Raw genomic sequence first — 23,602 nt, 5'->3', positions numbered from 1 at the left:
TCGACTCGATGTCGAGACCTTGCCATCTTAAGAATCATCCAAAGACACATTCATTACTCTAATTAGGACAGATAGCATGTCATACATGTTTGACACAAAAGAATCATGCAAAGTGACATGATTACATAACAGTTCACTGGCAACTACTTTGCCCCAACCAAAATGACATCAACATAGCAGTTTTTGACATAGTTCACTTCCTAACTGTATTACAATCAAACTCATAGCATTGTCATCTAATTTTCTTCATAAGTTTGACCTGGTGCACCATAGTTCCTTGATGTAGCAAGGGGAGGAACTGATGCATCTCTACCAGCTGATGCATTAGCACCAGCAGTGAAGTAGCCCATCATTCTTGGAGCATGACTTGGATCTGGCCTTGCTGGTTCACTTGGAGCTGATCTTGCTGCTGCACTTGGAGCTGCTCTTGCACTTGGTCCTGGTGCACTTGGAGCTGCTCTTGCACTTGGTTCTGGTGCACTTGGTCTTGGTGCACTTGGTGATGTTGTTGCACTTGGTCCTGCTGCACCTGAAGCTTCTTCTGGCATTCTCCTAGTTGACTGCATAATCAATGGATATAATTAGAAAAGCAGTACATAACTTCATGCATGGATTGGAAAAGTAGAATTGCAAGTGAATTGACCTTGTGGTTATTTTTCCTAATTACTAGATCAGCCCTTAGAGGCATTGAGCAGCTTGTCCACTTGTGTCCTTGCAGCTTGCAGTTCCCACACCTAACAGTTGCCATCCTAGATGAAACTTTAGGTTTAGGAACCTCAAATTTGTTCTTCGTCCTCTTCTCCTGCCTTCTCCCCTTCATGTGGTCCTTGAACCCAGGAGGCATTATGTCAGGGGTTTGTGTCTTGGTCCAGCCATGTTCTTGGGCATGGGATAGAATACTGGGGTATAGCTGTTCATGTACATTTCCTTTCTGAAGAAGTGTGAAACAAAATCCTCTGGATGCAACCTTGCTTTGTAGATAGGACTCACAACATGGTTGCATGGTAATCCAGATAGATCCCACTTCCTGCATGCACAAGTTTTATTGTCCAAGTTCACTTCATATGTGTGGTCACCACTCTTCACTTGCCACAGCCCAACATCTGCCCTAATTGCAGTACATTTCTTGGAGAAAGTCTTCATTAATTCTAGCTTCTCTGCATAGTGAGGAGCAATTTCCCAGCTAGCTTTGTCTGCTCCTTCTCTCTTTCCATCATGCCTAACCATTTGCATTTCATATATGCCTGTGAACATGGTAACAATTGGTTTGTTCCTGACATCTAGAATATACCTGTTGAATACCTCACTTAGGTTGTTAACTACTAAATCTGTCTTGCAGTTGGTGCCCATGGCCCACCCTGCCCATGCTTGCACTGGTATCTTTGTCAGCCATGCCCAAGCAGGCTCAGATTGTTTCTTCATCTCTTCCATGGCCAAATGAAATCCATGCTTTGTGTAAGAGTAGGCTGCATTGTCCATGCATTTCTTCAGGTATTCTCCTCTGAAACCAGCTGTTTGGAGGTTGGCATAAATGTGCCTAAGGCAATACCTTTGAGCACAATTTGGAAAGACAATGGTCACTGCTTTCAGTAAACCCTTCTGCCTATCTGACATGATGGTGTAGTAGCCAAATTTTCCCTGTTCACCACCAAGTGCCTCTTTCAGCTGCTCCAAGAACCACTGCCAATTTTGGGTGTCTTCCTTTGCAACAACAGCCCATGCAACTGGATAAATGTTGTTGTTTCCATCTCTACCTGTTGCTGCCAATATATGAGCTCCAGTAGTTAACTTGGTGAAGCAACCATCCAAGCCAAGGAATGGTCTACATCCATCAAGGAAACCTTGCTTTGCAGCATTTACACAGAAGAAGAGGCCATGGAACCTTGGCTGCTCACTGATGAATATCTGCTGCCCTTTCTTGATTTCCTCTAGCTCATCTTCAGTTGGTCCAGTGACAGTGGTAACTATGCACCTTGATCTAGGGTTTCTGTCAATAACAGTTTGCAAATAATCCCTTAATCTATGGTACTGCTTCTTGTGATCTCCCATTACCACATTTCTTGCTCTAGTCATAGCTCTATAAGCCATCCTCTTAGGGACATCAACACCAAAATCCTTCTTGGCCTTGTCAACTAAGGTTGTGATGGAAGTGTTGGGATCTGATCTGAACTTGTCGACATATGCATTGCTTAGCCACCTAGAATCCACTCTGCTATCTTTAGGTTCAGTAGGACAACTGTGCTCCAAATGCATCTTCTTTATGCAGAATGTGTTCTCATGCTTGATCTTGGCAGCACACATATAGAACTTGCATTTATACTTCAGCTTTTTCTCAGGTTTGCACCAAACAATGATTCTGTTAGGTGTGTCCCTGTGGTAGTGGAAATTTCTAACCTGAGTAATGTGCAACCTTGCCAGTGCTTCTCTGAACTGATAAACATCCTTGAAACAAAGTCTTAGCATGAATTGTTGCTCAGGATTCTCCCTGTTTTCATCATACCATGTCCTCTCTGGTTGTTTCTTGGCCCTGCTTTTTCTTCCCTTTGGCTGCATGAATGGCAGAGACTCATGTCCATCATCATCCTCCTCTGCAAGAAAACCTAGGCCATCTTCTTCATCAGATGGAGCCCATTCATCCTTGACAGGTTCCTCTAGTTGGGAGTGTGATCTCAGAGTAGGGCCCTGATACGTCCCAAACGTATCTATAATTTCTTATGTTCCATGCTACTTTATTGATGATACTCACATGTTTTATACACACTTTATGTCATTATTATGCATTTTCCGGCACTAACCTATTGACGAGATGCCGAAGAGCCGATTCTTTGTTTTCGATGTTTTTGGTTTCAGAAATCCTACAAAGGAAATATTCTCGGAATTGGACGAAATCAACGCCCAGGGTCTTATTTTTCCACGAAGCTTCCAGAAGACCGGGGGAGATACGAAGTGGGGCGACGAGGCGCCGACACCACAGGGCCGCGCGGCCAGGGTGGGCCCCGCGCCGCCCTATGGTGTGGGGCCCCCGTGCCTCCTCCAACCTTGCCCTTCCGCCTACTTAAAGCCTTCGTCGCGAAAACCCCAGTACCGAGAGCCACGATACGGAAAACCTTCCAGAGACGCCGCCGCCGCCAATCCCATCTCGGGGGATTCAGGAGATCGCCTCCGGCACCTCTGCGGAGAGGGGAATCATCTCCCGGAGGACTCTTCATCACCATGATCGCCTCCGGATTGATGTGTGAGTAGTTCACCCCTGGACTATGGGTCCATAGCAGTAGCTAGATGGCTGTGTTCTCCTCATTGTGCTATCATGTTAGATCTTGTGAGCTGCCTATCATGATCAAGATCATCTATTTGTAATGCTACATGTTGAGTTTGTTGGGATCCGATGAATATGGAATACTATGTCAAGTTGATTATCAATCTATCATATATATGTTGTTTATGTTCTTGCATGCTCTCCGTTGCTAGTAGAGGCTCTGGCCAAGTTGATACTTGTAACTCCAAGAGGGAGTATTTATGCTCGATAGTGGGTTCATGCCTCCATTGAATGCGGGACGAGTGACGAAAGTTCTAAGGTTGTGGATGTGCTTGTTGCCACTAGGGATAAAACATCAATGCTTTGTCTAAGGATATTTGTGTTGATTACATTACGCACCATACTTAATGCAATTGTCCGTTGTTGGCAACTTAATACTGGAAGGGGTTCGGATGATAACCTGAAGGTGGACTTTTTAGGCATAGATGCATGCTGGATAGCGGTCTATGTACTTTGTCGTAATGCCCTGATTAAATCTCATAGTACTCATCGTGATATATTTATGTGCATTGTAATGCCTTCTTTATTTGTCAATTGCCCAACTGTAATTTGTTCACCCAACATGATATTTATCTTATGGGAGAGACACCACCGATGAAGCCGTGAACCCCGGTCCATTCTTTACATCCGAAATACAATCTACCGCAAACTACGTTCTTTACTTGTTCTTCGCAAACAAACATCATCTTCCACACTATACATTTAATCCTTTGTTTACAGCAAGCCGGTGAGATTGACAACCTCACTCGTTACGTTGGGGCAAAGTACTTTGATTGTGTTGTGCGGGTTCCACGTTGGTGCCGGAATCCCTGGTGTTGCGCCGCACTACACTCCGCCACCAACAACCTTCACGTGTTCCTTGACTCCTCTACTGGTTCGATAACCTTGGTTTCTTGCGAGGGAAAACTTGCTTCGTCGTACGCATCACACCTTCCTCTTGGGGTTCCCAACGGACGTGTGTCTTACACGCCATCAAGCATTTTTTCTGGCGCCGTTGCCGGGGAGATCAAGACATGCTGCAAGGTGAGTCTCCCACATCCAATCTCTTTACTTTATTTTTGTCTTGTTTTACTTTACTTTATTTACTGCTTTGTTTGCTCTTTATATCAAAAATACAAAAAAAAATTAGTTGCTAGCTTTACTTTATTTACTGTCTTGTTCTCTATATTAAAAACACAAAAAAATTAGTTACTTGCATTTACTTTATTTAGTTTGCTTTATTTACTACTGCTAAAAATGAGTAATCCTGAAGTTGAAGTTCGTTCTTTTAAACAACAAGGGGGAGAAAGTTTTAAAGATGCTTGGTATAGAATTAGCGATGCTCATCATAGGTGCATTAAGAAACACTCCACTATTATACTACTTAGGAACTTTTATGTTGGTATCTCTAGTTGGAATAGGTATGTTCTTGATACTCTTGCGGGAGGTAATTTCCTAGGCACTCCTGCTTTAGAAGCTAGTTGCATTATTGAGATTCTAGTTGGAATATCGCCTGTTAATGAAGCTAAAATTGATATCTCTCTTGAAGATGTCATGAAAAAGTTGGAAGCCATAGAGAAGAATCTTCCAAGTGTTGAGACTAAATTGGGAATATTACTTAATAACACTGATAAACTTGATAAAACTAAGTGAAATCAATGAGAGAATTGCCGTTTTAGAAACTTGTGCTACTCATGATAATCGAACCCATAGGATTAGTGAACTTGAAGAAGCTATGGGAACCTTGGGTTCAACTTTTCTTCTCTTACTTATGTGGGTAAGGAGCAAAAGTTCATGTATGTCTCTAAAGTGCCTAAGCCAAAAAATTATTATAGGCCTAAAATTGACAAAGCCCTTAGTACAACTATGGATAATGGAGCATCTAAGATACCTAATGTGACAAATTGTGAAAATTATGATGTTGATGCTTCATCTCTTGATAATACTTGATTCACACTTTCTGCGCCTAGCTGAAAGGCGTTAAAGAAAAGCGCTTATGGGAGACAACCCATTATTTTACTTCTGCACTTTTATTTTATATTTGAGTCTTGGAAGTTGTTACTACTGTAGCAACCTCTCCTTATATTTATTTTATTGCATAGTTGTGCCAAGTAAAGTCTTTGATAGTAAAGTCAATACTAGATTTGGATTACTGCGCAGAAACAGATTTCTTGCTGTCACGAAATTTAACAGCCCCTTCTGTAGGTAACTCAGAAAAATCTGCCAATTTACGTGCGTGATCCCCAGATATGTACGCAACTTTCATTCAATTTGAGCATTTTCATCTGAGCAAGTTAAGTTCCCCAGAAAAATTTGTCTTTACGGACTGTTCTGTTTTGACAGATTCTGCCTTTTATTTCGCATTGCCTGTTTTGCTATGTTTGATGGATTTCTTTGTTCCATTAACTTTCAGTAGCTTTGTGCAATGTCCAGAAGTGTTAAGAATGATTATTTCACCTCTGAATATGTGAATTTTCGATTATGCAATAACCCTCTAATGAGTTTGTTTTGAGTTTGGTGTGGAGGAAGTTTTCAAGGGTCAAGAGAGGAGGATGATACAATATGATCAAGAAGAGTGAAAAGTCTAAGCTTGGGGATGCCCCCGTGGTTCATCCCTGCATATTTTAAGAAGACTCAAGCATCTAAGCTTGGGGATGCCCAAGGCATCCCTTCTTCATCGACAACTTATCAGGTCACCTCTAGTGAAACTATATTTTTATTCCGTCACATCTTATGTGCTTTACTTGGAGCGTCTGTTTGTTTTTGTTTTTGTTTCTATTTGAATAAAATCGGATCCTAGCATTCTTTATGTGGGAGAGAGACACGCTCCGCTGTTTAATTCGTATGAACACATGTGTTCTTAGCTTTACTTTTAATGTTCATGACGAAGGTTGAAACTGCTTCGTTCATTGTTATATGGTTGGAAACAGAAAATGCTTCATGTGGTAATTGGTATAATGTCTTGAATAATTTGATACTTGGCAATTGTTGTGCTCAAATAGATCATGTTTAAGCTCTTGCATCACGTACTTTGCACCTATTAATGAATAACTACATAGAGCTTGTTAAAATTTGGTTTGCATGATTGGTCTCTCTAGAGTCTAGATATTTTCTGGTTAAGGTGTTGAACAACAAGGAGACAGCGTAGAGTCTTATAATGCTTGCAATATGTTTATATCTAAGTTTTGCTGTACCATTTTATACTTGAGTTTGCTTCAAACAACCTTGCTAGCCTAGCCTTGTATTGAGAGGGAATTCTTCTCGTGCATCCAAATCCTTGAGCCAAAAACCATGCCATTTGTGTCCACCATACCTACCTACTACATGGTATTTCTCTGCCATTCCAAAGTACATTACTTGAGTGCTACCTTTAAAATTCTATTCTTTGCCTTTACAATATATAGCTCATGGGAAAATAGCCTTAAAAACTATTGTGGTGAAGAATATGTAGCTATGTATCTTATTTCTTAATAAGTTGCTTGTTGAGCGGTAACCATGTTTCTGGGGACGCTATCAACTTTTACACCTTTGTTGAATATCATGTGAGTTGCTATGCATGTTCGTCTTGTCTGAAGTAAGGGCGATTTTCATGATCAAATGGTTTGAGTATGCATATTGTTAGAGAAGAACATTGGGCCGCTAACTAAAGTCATGAATCATGGTGGAAGTTTCAGTTTGGACAACTAATCCTCAATCTCTTATGAGAATATTATCTGTTGTTGAATGCTTATGCATTAAAGAGGAGTCCATTATTTGTTGTCTATGTTGTCCCGGTATGGATGTCTAAGTTGAGAATAATCAAAAAGCGAGAAATCCAATGCGAACTTTCTCCTTAGACCTTTGTACGGGCGGCATAGAGGTACCCCTTTGTGACACTTGGTTGAAACATATGTTATGCAATGATAATCCATGTTAATCCAAGCTAATTAGGACAAGGTGCGAGCACTATTGGTAATCTATGCATGAGGCTTGCAACTTATAAGATGTCTTATACATAACACATATGATTTATTACTACCGTTGACAAAATTGTTTCTATGTTTTCAAAATGAAAAGCTCTAGCACAAAAATAGTAATCCATGCTTCCCTCTGCGAAGGGCCTATCTTCTACTTTATTGTTGAGTCGGTTTACCTACTTCTTTCTATCTTAGAAGCAAACACTTGTGTGAACTGCGTGCATTGATTCTTACATGTTCACCTATTGCACTTGTTATATTACTTTGTGTTGACAATTATCCATGAGATAAACATGTTGAAGTTGAAAGCAACCGCTGAAACTTATATCTTCCTTTGTGTTGCTTCAAAGCTTTCTACTAAGAATTTATTGCTTTATGAGTTGACTCTCATGCAAGTCTTATTGATGCTTGTCTTGAAAGTACTATTCATGAAAAGTCTTTGCTATATGATTCAATTGTTTACTCATTGTCTTTACCATTTCTTCGAATCGCTGCATTCATCTCATATGCTTTACAATAGTATTGATCAAGATTATGATAGCATGTCACTTCAGAAATTATCCTTGTTATCGTTTACCTACTCGAGGGCGAGTAGGAACTAAGCTTGGGGATGCTTGATACGTCCCAAACGTATCTATAATTTCTTATGTTCCATGCTACTTTATTGATGATACTCACATGTTTTATACACACTTTATGTCATTATTATGCATTTTATGGCACTAACCTATTGACGAGATGCCGAAGAGCCAGTTGTTGTTTTCTGCTGTTTTTGGTTTCAGAAATCCTACAAAGGAAATATTCTCGGAATTGGACGAAATCAACGCCCAGTGTCTTATTTTTCCACGAAGCTTCCAGAAGACCGGGGGAGATACGAAGTGGGGCGACGAGGCACCGACACCACAGGGCCGAGCGGCCAGGGTGGGCCCCGCGCCGCCCTATGGTGTGGGCCCCTGTGCCTCCTCCAACCCTGCCCTTCCGCCTACTTAAAGCCTTCGTCGCGAAAACCCCAGTACCGAGAGCCACGATACGGAAAACCTTCCAGAGACGCCGCCAATCTCATCTCGGGGGATTCAGGAGATCGCCTCCGGCACCCTGCCGGAGAGGGGAATCATCTCCCGGAGGACTCTTCATCACCATGATCGCCTCCGGATTGATGTGTGAGTAGTTCACCCCTGGACTATGGGTCCATAGCAGTAGCTAGATGGTTGTCTTCTCCTCATTGTGCTATCATGTTAGATCTTGTGAGCTGCCTATCATGATCAAGATCATCTATTTGTAATGCTACATGTTGTGTTTGTTGGGATCCGATGAATATGGAATACTATGCCAAGTTGATTATCAATCTATCATATATATGTTGTTTATGTTCTTGCATGCTCTCCGTTGCTAGTAGAGGCTCTGGCCAAGTTGATACTTGTAACTCCAAGAGGGAGTATTTATGCTCGATAGTGGGTTCATGCCTCCATTGAATGCAGGACCAGTGACAGAAAGTTCTAAGGTTGTGGATGTGCTTTTGCCACTAGGGATAAAACATCAATGCTTTGTTTAAGGATATTTGTGTTGATTACATTACGCACCATACTTAATGCAATTGTCTGTTGTTTGCAACTTAATACTGGAAGGGGTTCGGATGATAACCTGAAGGTGGACTTTTTAGGCATAGATGCATGCTGGATAGCGGTCTATGTACTTTGTCGTAATGCCTCGATTAAATATCATAGTACTCATCGTGATATATGTATGTGCATTGTTATGCCTTCTTTATTTGTCAATTGCCCAAGCTGTAATTTGTTCACCCAACATGCTTGTTTATCTTATGGGAGAGACACCACTAGTAAGCTGTGGACCCCGGTCCATTCTTTACATCTGAAATACAATCTATCGCAAACTCTGTTCTTTCTTGTTCTTCGCAAACAAATATCATCTTCCACACTATACATTTAATCCTTTGTTTACGGCAAGCCGGTGAGATTGACAACCTCAGCTGTTACGTTGGGGCAAAGTACTTTGATTGTGTTGTGCAGGTTCCACGTTGGCGCCGGAATCCCGGTGTTGCGCCGCACTACACTTCGCCACCAACAACCTTCACGTGTTCCTTGACTCCTACTGGTTCGATAACCTTGGTTTCTTACTGAGGGAAAACTTGCTGCTGTACGCATCACACCTTCCTCTTGGGTTTCCCAACGGACGTGTGTTTTACACGCCATCAGGCCCTGCCTCCTGGGTTTCTTCTTCACTGGCATCTGTGACAACATGTCTTCATAATTAACAGATGGAGTGTCAAATATGTCTTCAACATCAGTTTCTCCCTCACAGTGCTCCAAAGGATCAGTTCTCTTCCTCCTCAACTCAGCTACTGTCTTCTGAAGTTCCTCTGCCTCTTTTCTCGTCTTTTCTTCTGCACCCACAGAGTAATAGTTGCATGGATACCAAAAACTGTCACTGCCATCGGATGCTTCTCCTCCATCATCATCTTCATCCTATTGTGCTTCTTCTTGTGCCCATTCATTTTCATTAGTTTGTGTCTGCAAAGGATGCAATGTTTGCAAAGGATGCTCTGGATAATGACCATCCACTTCATCTTCATCAGGTGATCTGCCTCTCCCAAAGGGCTTCACTGGAGAAACCACAATTGATAGCTTTCTCTTGTCCCTCATGACTGTCAGAACCAATTTCCTAGCATGTTCATACTTCCTAACCATTTCTTCCACCTTCAAATTTCTATCAACCAGAGCAAGGCCATTCAGTCCCTCCCCTTCATCTTTTACATAGTACAAGGAATCACACATGCCGTATCCTTCCTTCTCCATGACAGACAGTAAATTCAGAAACCTAATGTCACTACGGGGCATACTGATTTGCACAAACTTCGCACCATCGAATTGAAAATACAACTCCCACATGTCATCAGATGGCCTATTTCTACAGCAAACATGTGTTCATCGCTAATTGCGGAGAAATCGGAAGAACCCTTGATGAAATCATCCGCAGAATTAAGAGAAAGGAAAGAAATCTTACCTGGTGGGCGACTGGTAGTGGCTAAGCGGATCCTCTGTGTGGCTCTTGCCCGCCACTGAGCACGCCAACTGGGAAGAGGGAGAAGGTGGCGGCGGGTCCTGCTCCTCCGGTGAGCTTTCCTCCACCTCCTTGGAATCCCTCTCCTCTCCAGAGTCCAAATCCACGGCCCCCATGTTGAAGTCCAGCCCGAACAGCACATATCTAACGAAACGGGGACGCCCTCCGAATAGAGCTCCGCCGTTCTCCTCCACCCCGCCGCCGCCACCTCCACACTCTATTGACACAGACGAGGGAGACTGCGTTTGACTTATTCGGGTGCGGTCGGACTTATTCGGGTGCGTTTGACCCACTGTACAGACTTGCCCTAACGGCCGTCAGTCCTTCTCCGTCCAACACATGGCTTAACCGCTAAACTCGACCGATCAGTGCCGCACGTCTCGACCTGACCTCAGAGCTGGTAGTTAAGTGTCGCCAAGCCCAATGCTGGTAGTTTCAAGACATCATCGCCTGTAATGTGGTAGTTCTGCGTCATTTCCTCCATGAATCACTTTTGTCCATGTTTGGAATTTTTGTATTTAGCTGGATGTCGTAGTCTACCAGGGGTTCTATATCTTCCACCATCCTTAAAGACCATATTAATTTCGAGGTGTGGTAATGTTCAAGTCATGTCATGTCAGCTGGATGGGCTCCCAAAATCACAAGCCACTACTTCCAAAAATGTAACAGAGCCAGGAGGAGCAGTAGCAAGAGAGCATTCACTTCCTCCTTGTCTCAAATCTCTAAAAATAGAGTCCTGCGCTGGCATGTTGGGGGGCATTGTCCGTCTGCCTGCGCCCCTGGACAGTTCGCATCAGTGGGTTCACATCTCTCCAAGTGTCGGGAATAATGATGCTCTCCGTGGCGGCTTCGTGAACCTCCTCGCCCACTCCTTCGAAGTATTCCACAATGGCTAGGGGTGTGAGGACTATCTAGAGATTGCTGCCATGGACTTCATCTTTGAAGAACTCCACTATGCAGTGATGGAGAGGAAAGTGCCTCCTTATGCTCCCTGTGTCATGAAGCTTCTTGTCCATGTGGTCAAGGATCAAGGAAACCTCTTGGAGTTTGCGGATATTCATCACTATGGCACCCTCCGCGTCAAGCACGAGCATGTGGCGCTCCAAGAGCAAGCGGGCTTCTCCGCCCAACCGGTGAGGACCCCATTTGGACTTCTCATCTCTCCTAGGATTTGGTCAACAAGAAGGTGAAGCATCTTGGATGGTTTGAGAGGATGATCCTATGCATGAATGTGGAGATCCACAAGGAAAACAACTCCCAATACTGCTCCACCGCAAGGTATACAAGCAAAATAAGGAGATCCTCCGGAACCAACGCCATTTCGCCAACGACGCTCGTCGCCATGCCGGTGAAGATGAAGTGCCTTCTCCTACCACGACCTGCTCCGACTCCAATATCCCCTACAACGAGTACAACACCAACCGCGTGCAATGAAGCAACTTCAACGACGTCTCCTCCAAGTTCCAAAACAAGGTCAATGACCCCGTGGAGGAGAGCGAGGAAGATATCGAGGAGGATGATGATGAGGACGAAGAAAGCGAGTGATCTCCATGGGACGTATAGTATGCACTTATCCCTTTTTGGTGTCTCGATGCTAAAGGGGGAGAAGTTGTTCTATTAGGTTGCTCGTGGAATTTGCATGGGTTGGGCATCATTTGCTGGTGGTTTCCTTTTTTTTTGCTTCTTGATGCAATGATGCCCCGTTCGAACTCTTAAATTCATTTGGAACCTTGGTTTGTAATAACTTTAATTAGGTAGCTATTTAGGAGGCATGTTGATAATCATAGATGAGTTTTGGGGTTTTTGAAGGCTAAGGTATGAAACTCATATCCCAGAACTATCATACCTTGTGTTATGCCTTGCTTGTGTGTACAAATGAGGGGGAACTTCTCTAAAATCGATGTGTACTTGTATTCAAATGCAACTATGAAATGTGCACACTTTGAGGGGGAGCTTTTTCTCTTGTTTTTGCATACTTGTGCTCTTATCATAATATCTAGTATGCTTTGCAAATTGTTTTGTGTTGTCATCAAACACCAAAAAGGGGGAGATTAAAAGAGCATGCTCTATCTCTTCGGTTTTGTGCATAACAACACTCGAATATGAATTTAACTGTATGTGCTCAAGTGTGTAGGAATCAATTTTAGCACTACGGATGACGACCCACAACTTATTGTTTTGGTCCTACATCTAGTTCTTTTGAATTGGTGTGTGATCTTTACAATTGGTGGATGTGATCTTGTTGAAGAGGTGTGTGTTTATGAAGATGAGTTGAACATGCTGATGGGAAACTCTCCAGGCCGGATCATCCGCCCCTCGAGCGGCCAGATCATCCGGCCCCTGCGCTCCATCAGGCTCATGGCTAGCTGCCAGTACTTGGGGGCGACAAAAATTCCATCCGACACCCAGGATGGTATTTTCGTCTGCCCCTCCCGCGTGTCAATCATTGGCGAAGCGTTGGCCGAAAGTTGGGCTCAATATTTGGGGCCGGATGGTCTTTTCATTCGACCCCCCTCTATGCGTGTCGACTAGCGTCTGGCGGACTTACGGACATGGGGGCGGAAGAAAATCATGTGCCCCCCCAGAAGTTCCCAATATCTAGGGGTCGTATCATCCGCCCCAAGCCCTGTACAAGAGAAGGCCATTTCATCCAAGGGGGGGCGTATTATCCGGCCTAACTAATGCCTGATCATTCGCCCCCTCGGGCGGTGCAACGGCTCCAAGGCATGTACGGGATATAAAAGGCGGAGCCTTCTTCCTACTCAGATTAGATTTGCCAACACGAAGAACACTCTCTCTCCTCCATAGATCTTGATCTTCAAACGCGTGGAGCCAAAAAAAATCCTCCCAAACTTTGGGAATCGAAGGAGGAGGGTTAGATCTACCTATCTACCCAAGAAATTTCATGATTCCCCTACTCATCCTTGGTGGACTTGGAAATCCTAGATCTCCTTTGTGGGGATCCTTGTTGTTGGAAGGGCATCTTGTTCTTTTGTGTGGAGTTTGCCCTAACCTTGTGTGAAGGCTAGCCACCTCGACCGACTTTGCTTACTGGAGAAGTAGGTACGCCTTCGTGGTGTGCCTACGAGGAATAAGGTGATGCCTTTGTGCCGGTTGGCACCTTCGTGGTGCAACACCTCCTCAACATAGACGTACCTCCTTTTTGTGGAGGAAACTAGGGAAACATATCGTGTCTCGTTGTCTCCACGCTTTTCCTCGGTCGTACCGCTTCCCTTCTTACTTGTCTTGCATCGTGTGATTCCTTGTTTTTGTTTGCATATCATTTAGGCTCACCTTTACCATTCTGCAATCACCTTTACGTTTCCGCAATCAACATAACAATTGAAAATGCTAAATACTTGGTAGCTCCTATTCAACCCCCCTTCTAGTCGCATCCTTACCCTTTCACCGGTGACATAGTGATACGTCTCCGACGTATCGATAATTTCTTATGTTCCATGCCACATTATTGATGATATCTACATGTTTTTATGCATACTTTATGTCATATTTATGCGTTTTCCGGAACTAACCTATTGATGAGATGCCGAAGGGCGAGTTCTTTGTTTTCTGTTGTTTTTGGTTCCGAAATCCTAGTAAGGAAATATTCTCGGAATCGGACGAAATCAACGCCCAACATCCTATTTTTCCCGGAAGGTTCCGGAGCATCGAAGAAGTACGGAGAGGAGCCGGGGGGCCCACACGCCGAGGCGGCGCGGCCAAGGGGTGGGGCGCGCCCCCTTAGTGTGTGGGCCCACCAGGCCCCCTCCGAGGCTGCCCTTCCGCCTACTTAAGGTCTCCGTCGCGAAAACCCTACCACGTTCGACGAATGTCGAGGGTACTCCTCGGCAATGCCCTCCGATAGGGGCTTAGGGTTGATGGAATCCTGCAAGCTGACTCGAGACATCGGTTCACAGACAAGCGGGGAGAGCGATTTACCCAGGTTCGGGGCCCTCGATGAGGTAAAACCCTTACGTCCTGCCTGTCTGTTCTTTGATTATGATGAAAACAGGTTACAATGGGGTGCCGAATAGTTCGGCTGTGATCTCGTCGAGATCTTTGGTTGCTAGGGTAACCTAGTTCTAAGCTTCGCTGGCTAGTATTGTTAAGATTGATTGTCCCCCTCGATAGCCCCTCTCCTGGCCTTTATATAGGTGGCCGAGGTCCGGAAGGTCTAATCGAGTACGAGTAGGTTTACAGTAGATCTATCTCCAATCTTCCTTGTTCGGCTTCTTCTCTACCTTGTTCTCCAAGTAATCTTCTGCCGCACCGCCCTAGTGGCCCATCTCGCCATCGGGTTCCTTCATGGGCCTCCAGTTGGACCGTGCAGGGTAGAGCAATATTGGTTACCCGAAGGGTAATGCCCACGTCGATGGCCCGAGTGTCTAGCCGAACATAGTTCGGGTAGAGACTAAAGCATATCTTCTTCGAAGTTCTTCTCCTCGATCATCCTTGCCTTTCTTCTATCTTCTATCGGGTGCGCGTCGGCGCTCCGATGGGAGTAACCCGAGTCTAGGTACGGATGCTTGCAATCCGTGCGTAGACTCAAGTTGTACTACTCAAACATCTTCTCCTGCCAAAGTTTTTCTTGCAAGTCTTTGTAGACCATCCGATACATTTTCTTCATGCGAGGGATAATGAATAACGTGCCCAACTTTTGTTGGTTAACTGCCGATGGCAAAACAACGTTACCCCACACAGAATCAAGTCCCCGGGCATGATCCTGGAGTGCGAAAAAAGTTTTATCGGGTGCGTGTTCAGCTCTCCCGATGGGAGTAGCCCCCGAGTCTGGGCACGGGCGTTTACGTCCAGGTGCAGACTCGAGTCACGTCTTTCCTTCGAATCTTTATTTTATCGGGTGCGCGCCAGCGCTCCCGATGGGAGTAGCCCCGAGCCTAGGTGCGGATGCTCGCAATCCGTGCGTAGGCTCAAGTTGATCACCCGATACTTTCTTATCTCTTCACATGCAATCATTCCTCATGACGTCATTGATGTCGTTTTTACGTCCCCTTGATTTTGGTGATAAGACGCAACTACCAGCCACTTGTTTTCAAGCAATTCCTGCTCCTCTTCGCACGGTTAGCGAGGCACCTCCTCGATTTCCGCAACCATTAACTGGAGAAAAGGCCCATTAACAATGCGAAGCCTTCCTTAAGTTCCCCAAGAGATAGAAATCCCTAGCATTCTCCTTCATTCAATCATTCGCTGTTCTTCTTCTTCTCCTGTTCACAACCGCTCGCGCCCCCACCACTGTCTTCTGATTTCTCCTAGATCTGACAATGGTGAAGAAGAAGAACCCTAGCGCCGCCGCCAGTTCCACGAGCGGCGGTGCCGCCGCCAGTTCCACGAGCGGCGGTGCCGCCGCCAAATCTTCCTCAATCCTTTCGAAGGAAGGCGCGCCTGGCGCTCCTCCCCCAGCTCCGGCGCCGATGGCGCCACCAAGTTCAGCAGCCGGGCACGGAGATTGGACAGCCTCCACCGTCACCAAGAGTGACGAAAAAAGATCCGAAGCACTGGGATTGATCTCCTCCGATGAGGGAATGTGATCTTTCCAGGTGCGATTTCTCGACCTAATCCCCCTGCCGGTTTTACCGTGATGTTCTTATCGTTCTTATACCGAGGTCTTTCGCTTCCCGTGCACGAATTCCTCCTCCATCTTTTGTGAACTTACGAAATCCAGTTATGGAAACTTACTCCCAACTCAATCCTCCACGTTGCTGTGTTTATCACCCTCTGCGAAGCATATCTGGGTATTGAGCCTCATTTTGGGTTGTGGAAAAAGATCTTCTATGTGAAAAGATACAGCAGTAGTAACGGATCTTTTGGCACCGGAGGAGTGGGATTTGTAGCTCGTTCGGATGTTAACTACTTCAATTTCCCAATGAGAGAGTCCGTGCAAGGGTGGAGATTGAAGTGGTTCTATATCAAGGATTCTTTATCACCCGAATCTCAGCTCCCCTGCTTTGTCGATGCCCTTGAAGCCAAGCCTAAGAATTCCTGGAAGAATGTTCTTTCTCCCGACGAAAAAGTAGCTGCCGACGAACTATTCGCTAGATTTCTTCGGATTAAAGAAGCTGATGGCCAAACCATGGTTGAGTGCTGAGGTAGCGGCGGTGTTCTTGAAACGTCGAGTCCAACCGGTTATGGCTAGAATCCGTCCAATGTGGTTGTATTCGGGTCCAAAGGATGAGACCGAGAATTACGTCTGCCGAGTTGTCGGCAAAAGAACTGCTTGATGAAGTCCGTCGCCTCACTTCCTACAGTCAAGAAGACTCAATCCCATTGTTGTCCCCGTATAGTCCTTTAGATGCCGATCATCCACCACCAGAGGTAACTTCCCTCCTCAGATTCTTCTTATGCTGCTATTTACTTAATCAACATGATTACTGTTATTCTCATTCATCTTTTCTTCTACAGACCCTCGTAGCTTCCGGGGGTTTTAACAACTTGCCAAATAATACTTCCGAAGGAAGAGGTTCTTCAGAACCTGTTGACTCTCATCTTGTCGAGCATAAAAACCCAACAAGCGATGACTTGATAGATTCCGAGACTGCTCACACCAATCTCCCCCCATCAGCCGATGACACTTGCGACACAGAGGGATCAGTGCGTGATGATGACGCTGATCACGATGCCTTTGTTAATGCAGCTGCGGAGGAGATCAGGGCTTCACCTACAAAGAGGTCAATCGGCGGCTTTGCCGACGAAGATGATCTCCTTGATATGTAAGTGTTTTTCTTCTTCTTACTATTTTCAGCTCCTTGGTCTTTTCATATTTTTATCATAACTTAGTCGATCAAACCTTCCTTGTAGTGACGATGATCTCATTGAGCCTCCACCTAAGAGGGTCGGATCGATCTTTGTCTCACCGGCCGCCGCGGCTTCCGAAGCTTCGGCTCCTAAAGCGGTTCCGCGGCGCAAGCATCGGCTGCCTCCTCCCTTTCCGAGAGGGAAGGATGCTCCTGCTGCTGCCACAGCTCCTCCTTCTGTAAGACTTTGTCGATTTTAATAAGAATCTTCTGGGATGTGTCTTTGCCTAATGATCTTTGTAAAACATTCCCTTTCTTCAAGGATCTACGAGGTGTGATATCCTCTTTAGAGGCCTTCGCCTCTCAATTCACCTCTGCGGAGGCGGACAAAGTTCGGCTGCGGGAGGAGGCTAAGTCTTCCTCTTCAAAGCTGGATGGCGCCATCAAAAAAGCCGCCATGGCTCGCCGGGAGGTCGACTCCCTGAAAGAAGAAGCTGAACAAGCTGAAGGAGAGGCTGAAGGAGGAGGAAGCTCGGGCGGCGAGAAAGGATGAACTCCTCCGTCGGTCTGCCTTGGCCACGCTTGGTAAGTCCCTTCATCTCTTGTAGATTACCACTTTTTACGAATCTGTTTCTTTGTCAACGATTCCCTTTAATTTCTTTGCGGAAGCCGCCGGCATCCACTCTCTGCTTTGGACAAAGTTCCGAGCAACTCCCGGCGAATGGTGTGTCAATGGTTCTCGCCACCCACCAGCTTACCGGAAGTTGCTTGACAAGGAAAGGGTGCTGCGGGTGCGAATGCATTCAATGATATTCCCCAAGGCCAAGCGGAGAAGACTGCGGGGCAGCTGATTGATGCCTTCGCGGTCGACACTAAGGAGGTCATCGAGGTATTCAAGCGCACCTCACGTACCTATGGTGCCCTCCTTGCCTTCCAACTTATGATGGGTTATGGCTTTAAAGGCTGACATTGAAGAAATGACTAAGGAGCTGCCGAAAGAGAAAGATGGGCGACATGTTAACTTAAGCGCTTTTACGAGCATCCGCCGTACTTGTGCTCGCCGACTCCTTGATTTAGTTTCGTCGGGAAAGGCATCGGTTGGCCCCGACTGTCGACTCGGAATCGGGCTCCTTGATTGTTGTAACAATTTTTATCCTTGGACTAGTATGAAACATTATTCATTGCGAGAACCCAAGTTTGTAATGAACACTATGCTGGCAGTGTTGTCAGCGTACTTTTGTCATAATATCTTTGTTTGTACTTCTTCTGATAGGAATTTCTTGTACCTCTCCCGATGGGAGTTACATTGGATGCTTGATTTGCCCATAACCATCATCCTTTTAACGCTGTTGTCTGCAGGTTTTCCCGGTGCCCTCGTTTGTTGATGACTCTTCGGGCGTTCTTCCCGAAGGTGATCGGGTCCAACGAATGAAGGACCGAATCACGCGAGATGGAAAAGGACCTGCGTAGCACTACGCCTTGGCTGCAATTGTCAACAAGAAGAGCGAGATTGCGGCCGTCGTAGAGCGGTATGCTCTTGCCGAGCTTCATAAGGCTACCGAAAGCTTGAGCTGTGAGTCCTTTGATCTCTGCGCCCTTTGATTGATAGAATCTTATACGATCCTTTGCCTACTACGTGCCGAGTCATAGCTGCGAACCGTGCGGAGGAGAACAAACGGATCCACGAGCGTGTGAGTGCATTAACTCAGCTGTCCTCGGCAGAAGAGATCTTACGGCGGGAGCACTCGAAGGCTTCGGCTGCCGCGCAATTTCAGGATCGGGTTCAACGGGTCCACAACTTCTTTGACAAGTGTTACAAAGCTATGAGGGTTGTTTGGAAGACGATGTTCCCTTTGAACGCGAGTTCCCCGACGCTCCTTACTTTGATGTCTGAATTTGGTAATGCCAAGAAGATTCGAGACTTGGTACGTTCGCGAGGTTTTGCGGGGGCCAGGTTTACACTTGCCCTTGTGCTTGCCCGCTATCCTTCGGCGGGTTTCTTGTCGATTGCCACGCGACTTGGAGATTTAGAGGCCTTTGTATCCGAAGGTATTGTTACCTGCCAACATAATTGTCGATAGACTCGAGGAGAACTCAAGGGTACCTGAAGAAGGAGAAACTCCGCAAGGGTGATTTCAAGGTTTAAATGTCCGTTTTATAAATAGACAATTTGGCTTTTTTATCCAAGTGTTTGGATTTATGACGCCTTTTTATTCGGTAGGTACATGCGTATGTACTTTTACCATGTTATTGCCGTTGGCAAGTTTTGTCTTGAGCGAATCTTAGTTGCTCGTTTAGATGTATGTATATTGGTTGGTTAGCAAATCATTTGAGTGATCAGCTCGTGTTGCGAGGTCTTGCTAAACCTGTTGTATGCGCAACTTTGCTTTCAACCGTTTTAAATTTCGACAGGCACTCCCGAATATTTCGGGTGTAGTGATTCTGCCGATGAGCCCGTTGTTCCTTTGATATTTCCATAAGTAAAATATCGAACGTGGGTTGTTGTTTATATGTATTTCCAAATTCTTGCTATTTACGGCACTCGTAGAGGCATCTATAGCGGAGGGAAAGGTGAATGTCCTTTAGCACTCGTAGAGGCTTTTTTGGAGCGCGATCTTCTGCCTTGTACTATGTTTGCATAGTGATGGGGCTTAAAAGTTTGTCGTGGCTGCAATGCTTAACAAGGAAATAAGGCTTAAGTTCTTATTAATAAGGTAAGCACGATGCTAGAGGGCGGAAAAGGGGAAGCCCTGTTTAAAGTAAAGGAGAAAAGAGAGTAAAGGCTAGTAGACTGCTTAGGTACGGAAGGGGTTCTTCTCCTCTTCGGCTTCTTCATTGTGTCGGTGATTGTCTGCGGCGTTGCTTGGTTTCATCGGGGGTTTGGGCGGTGATTGCCATCGTCTTGCTATCTCCTAAGCCTTACGTGCCATCAGTTGCCGATCCCTTTCTTTGCCGAAGCCTCGCTGCCGAAGCTTCGCTGTCGAAGCTTTAAGGGTGAGAGCGGCTGAATTCTTCTTGGCGTCCCTGCCATCTTTTTCTTCCTTAATTTCTCGTATAGACAGCTTGGGCGGAGGGTCGACGATTTCTCGGCTGTGACCCGAACTTTGCAGCAATCCTCCGAAAGTCGCGATCACAATTGTCCGAGCGTGAGAAACTTCCATAGAGCTGTGATGTTTGTCCCGTTGTTCCCAGGCATTTTCAGCTTGAGGTATGCATAATGCGGCACGGCCATGAACTTGGCATACGCTGGTCTCCCGAGTATAGCGTGATACTTGTGACTCCTAGTTCACCACTTCAAACTTGATCTTCTCCTTCCTGAAATTGTCGGCCTGCCGAAGATGACATTCGGGTAGACTTTGCCAAGAGAGTAGCCCGGTGCGGTTGGAAGGATCCCATGGAAGCAGGTGTCCGTTTCTTCCAACATGTTCATGGTGATCCCCATACTTCTAATTGTGTCGACAAATATCAGGTTTAGACCGCTTCCACCATCCATGAAAACTTTGCTCATCTTGAACCCCCCAATTTGTGCTTCGACTACCAAGGCAGCGTGACCTGGTTTTGGTATGGTCATCGGGTGATCTGCTCGACTGAACGTAATGTTCTGAGAGGACCATTCGACGTACTTAGGGATGTTTGCCATGATGCTTTCTGCCAAGTTGATCTCTCGGGTGAGCTTTTTCATCTCTCTTTTCGAGACACACCTGTCCTATGGATCATGCTCATCTGCCCACGTGGTGGTGGAAATGCCTCGTTGGGTTGATGAGGTTGAGCTTGCTGGACCTGATGTTGCGGTGGGGGTGGTGGTGGTGGTGGTAGGCTGTTGCTTGGCACTGCCCGTTGGATGAGTTTATGCATATCGATGAGCTGCCGACGGTCCACGAGCAGGTGGCTAGACTTTATTTTACCATCCTTGGAATCGGTATATGAATGCGAGGTAGCATGGGGCGTTGATCCGCTCGGCGTAGGGTAGTTCGGGTGTTCTCTCGTTGTCGTGGTTTATAGTTGCCACGGTTCCCGAGTTGCTCCGATTACCAGTCTGTCGATCGTCTCGCTTTGTCATCATACCGATCACCCTGCCGATCAGAGTAGCCTGCGGCCACCAAGTTGTTGTCATCGTAACCGCGGTTCTTCCTTCTCTTGTTGCGATCCCTTCGACCGCCCGAATCATGTTTCGGCTGGTCATCCTCTTCGTCGTCGCTGCGCTGTCGTGGCTTTCGAACGTTGTCTTCGCCATCGGCCCGGCTGTTGGCGATTTCCATTAACTTGGTTATGGTTTTAGGCTTTTTGCGCCCAAGTTCCTCTATGTAGCTTTCCCGCTGAACGCCGTCGCTGAAAGCGTCAATTGCTCTGTCGACAGATACGTCTTCGGCGGCGTTTAGGAGTTTTGTGAATCTCCCGATGTACGAACGCATCGATTCCCTGCGCTACGGCGGCAATTCCGCAGCTCTTCGATCCCGAAGGGCCTCTTGTACGTTGCTTGGAAGTTGGCAACGAAGGCATCTACTAGGTCGTCCCATGATTTAACGGAGCCTTTCGGCAGCCCCTTAGCCGGGCCCGAGCTGAATCCTTCAAGTAAAGGCTGTAAGCATTGCATTGCTGCTATCCGGTTTCCTTTGTGCAGGATCACAGTCTGCAGGTAGTCGTCTATCCAAGATCTTGGTTCTTGCTGCCCATCGTACTTGGCGGCATCGGTAGGGGTAGGCTTGAACTTTTTGGGCGGCATCGTTTTGTTGGAGATATGCCCAAGAGGCAATAATAAATGGTTATTATATATCTTTGTGTTTATGATAATGTTTATATATCATGCTATAATTGTATTAACCGAAACATTAATACATGTGTGATATATAGACAACAAAGAAGTCCCTAGTATGCCTCTTAAACTAGCTTGTTGATTAATGGATGATTAGTTTCATAATCATGAACATTGGATGTTATTAATAACAAGGTTATATCATTATATGAATGATGTAATGGACACACCCAATTAAGCGTAGCATAAGATCTCGTCATTAAGTTATTTGCTATAAGCTTTCGATACATAGTTACCTAGTCCTTATGACCATGAGATCATGTAAATCACTTATACCGGAAAGGTACTTTGATTACATCAAACGCCACTGCGTAAATGGGTGGTTATAAAGGTGGGATTAAGTATCAGGAAAGTATGAGTTGAGGCATATGGATCAACAGTGGGATTTGTCCATCCCGATGACGGATAGATATACTCCGGGCCCTCTCGGTGGAATGTCGTCTAATGTCTTGCAAGCATATGAATAAGTTCATAAGAGACCACATACCACGGTACGAGTAAAGAGTACTTGTCGGGAGACGAGGTTGAACAAGGTATAGAGTGATACCGAAGATCAAACCTCGGACAAGTAAAATATCGCGTGACAAAGGGAATTGGTATCGTATGTGAATGGTTCATTCGATCACTAAAGTCATCGTTGAATATGTGGGAGCCATTATGGATCTCCAGGATCCCTCTATTGGTTATTGGTCGGAGTGAGTACTCAACCATGTCCGCATAGTTCACGAACCGTAGGGTGACACACTTAAAGTTGGATGTTGAAATGGTAGAACTTGAATATGGAATGGAGTTCGAATATTTGTTCGGAGTCCGGATGAGATCCCGGACATCACGAGGAGTTCCGGAATGGTCCGGAGAATAAGATTCATATATAGGAAGTCATATTCCAAGTTTGGAAATGATCCGGTGCATTTATGGCAGGTTCTAGAAGGTTCTAGAAAAGTCGGAAGAAATCACCATGGAAAGTAGAGTCCCGGAGGGACTCCACCTTGCATTACCAGCCAACCCTAAAGGGGAGGAGTCCAAGGTGGACTCCCCTAGGGTGGCCGGCCAACCCACCACAAGGAAAGGTGGGAGTCCCACCTTGGGTAGGACTCCCTCCTTGAGTAGGTTTCCCACATATGGGAGGTTTTAGTGTTGGGGTCTTATTCGAAGACTTGGACTAGAACTCTTGGTGCTTCCACCTATATAATGAGGGGCATAGGAGAGGGGGCTGATCACTTCAAGCCTCAGCCTTGGCCGCACCCCTTAGAGGGCCGGCGCCCAACCCCCTCTCTCCCCAAACCCTAGCGGTCTCTCTCCTCCACCACATCCCGCACGCTTAAGCGAAGCTCCGCCGGATTTCTCCACCACCACCGACACCACGCCGTCGTGCTGTCGGATTCAAGAGGAGCTACTACTTCCGCTGCCCGCTGGAACGGGGAGGTGGACGTCGTCTTCATCAACAACCGAACGTGTGACCGAGTACGGAGGTGCTGCCCGTTCATGGCGCCGGAAGCGATCGTGATCAAGATCTTCTACGCGCTTTTGCAAGCGGCAAGTGAACGTCTACCGCAGCAACAAGAGCCTCATCTTGTAGGCTTTGGAATCTCTTCAAGGGTGAGACTCGATACCCCCTCGTTGCTACCATCTTCTAGATTGCATCTTGGCTTGGATTGCGTGTTCGCGGTAGGAAAATTTTTGTTTTCTATGCAACGTTATCCTACACGTT

At 45.8% G+C, this 23,602-nt stretch overlaps 1 protein-coding gene across 1 annotated transcript; it reads right to left on the bottom strand.

Moving 5' to 3' along the window:
• Positions 1 to 236: 236 nt before the first annotated feature.
• Positions 237 to 10,445, bottom strand: LOC124655949. Its single transcript, XM_047194773.1, has 7 exons — positions 10,273 to 10,445; positions 9,824 to 10,176; positions 9,459 to 9,652; positions 2,485 to 2,682; positions 1,087 to 2,304; positions 668 to 931; positions 237 to 560 (listed from the first exon to the last, which is right to left on the bottom strand). Exons 1-7 carry the CDS (start codon positions 10,443 to 10,445, stop codon positions 237 to 239), a joined length of 2,724 nt encoding a protein of 907 aa, XP_047050729.1.
• Positions 10,446 to 23,602: the final 13,157 nt, after the last annotated feature.

Source organism: Lolium rigidum, chromosome 5 (genome assembly GCF_022539505.1).
Source record: "Lolium rigidum isolate FL_2022 chromosome 5, APGP_CSIRO_Lrig_0.1, whole genome shotgun sequence".
In the NCBI taxonomy this organism is placed as follows: Eukaryota; Viridiplantae; Streptophyta; class Magnoliopsida; order Poales; family Poaceae; genus Lolium; species Lolium rigidum.
The sequence above is the reverse complement of the archived record's forward strand: the minus strand, read 5'-3'. Positions and strand labels throughout refer to the sequence as shown.

What these genes read in the sequence shown, in the direction of transcription:
- LOC124655949 (XM_047194773.1), bottom strand. Translation starts at nt 10,445, where the DNA reads ATGGGGGCCGTGGATTTGGACTCTGGAGAGGAGAGGGATTCCAAGGAG. An exon ending in CACTACCAGTCGCCCACCAG is followed by an intron (nt 10,177 to 10,272) that starts GTAAGATTTCTT and finishes TGTTTGCTGTAG; the next exon opens with AAATAGGCCATCTGATGACA. An exon ending in CATGGTATGATGAAAACAGG is followed by an intron (nt 2,305 to 2,484) that starts GAGAATCCTGAG and finishes AAATGCAAGTTC; the next exon opens with TATATGTGTGCTGCCAAGAT.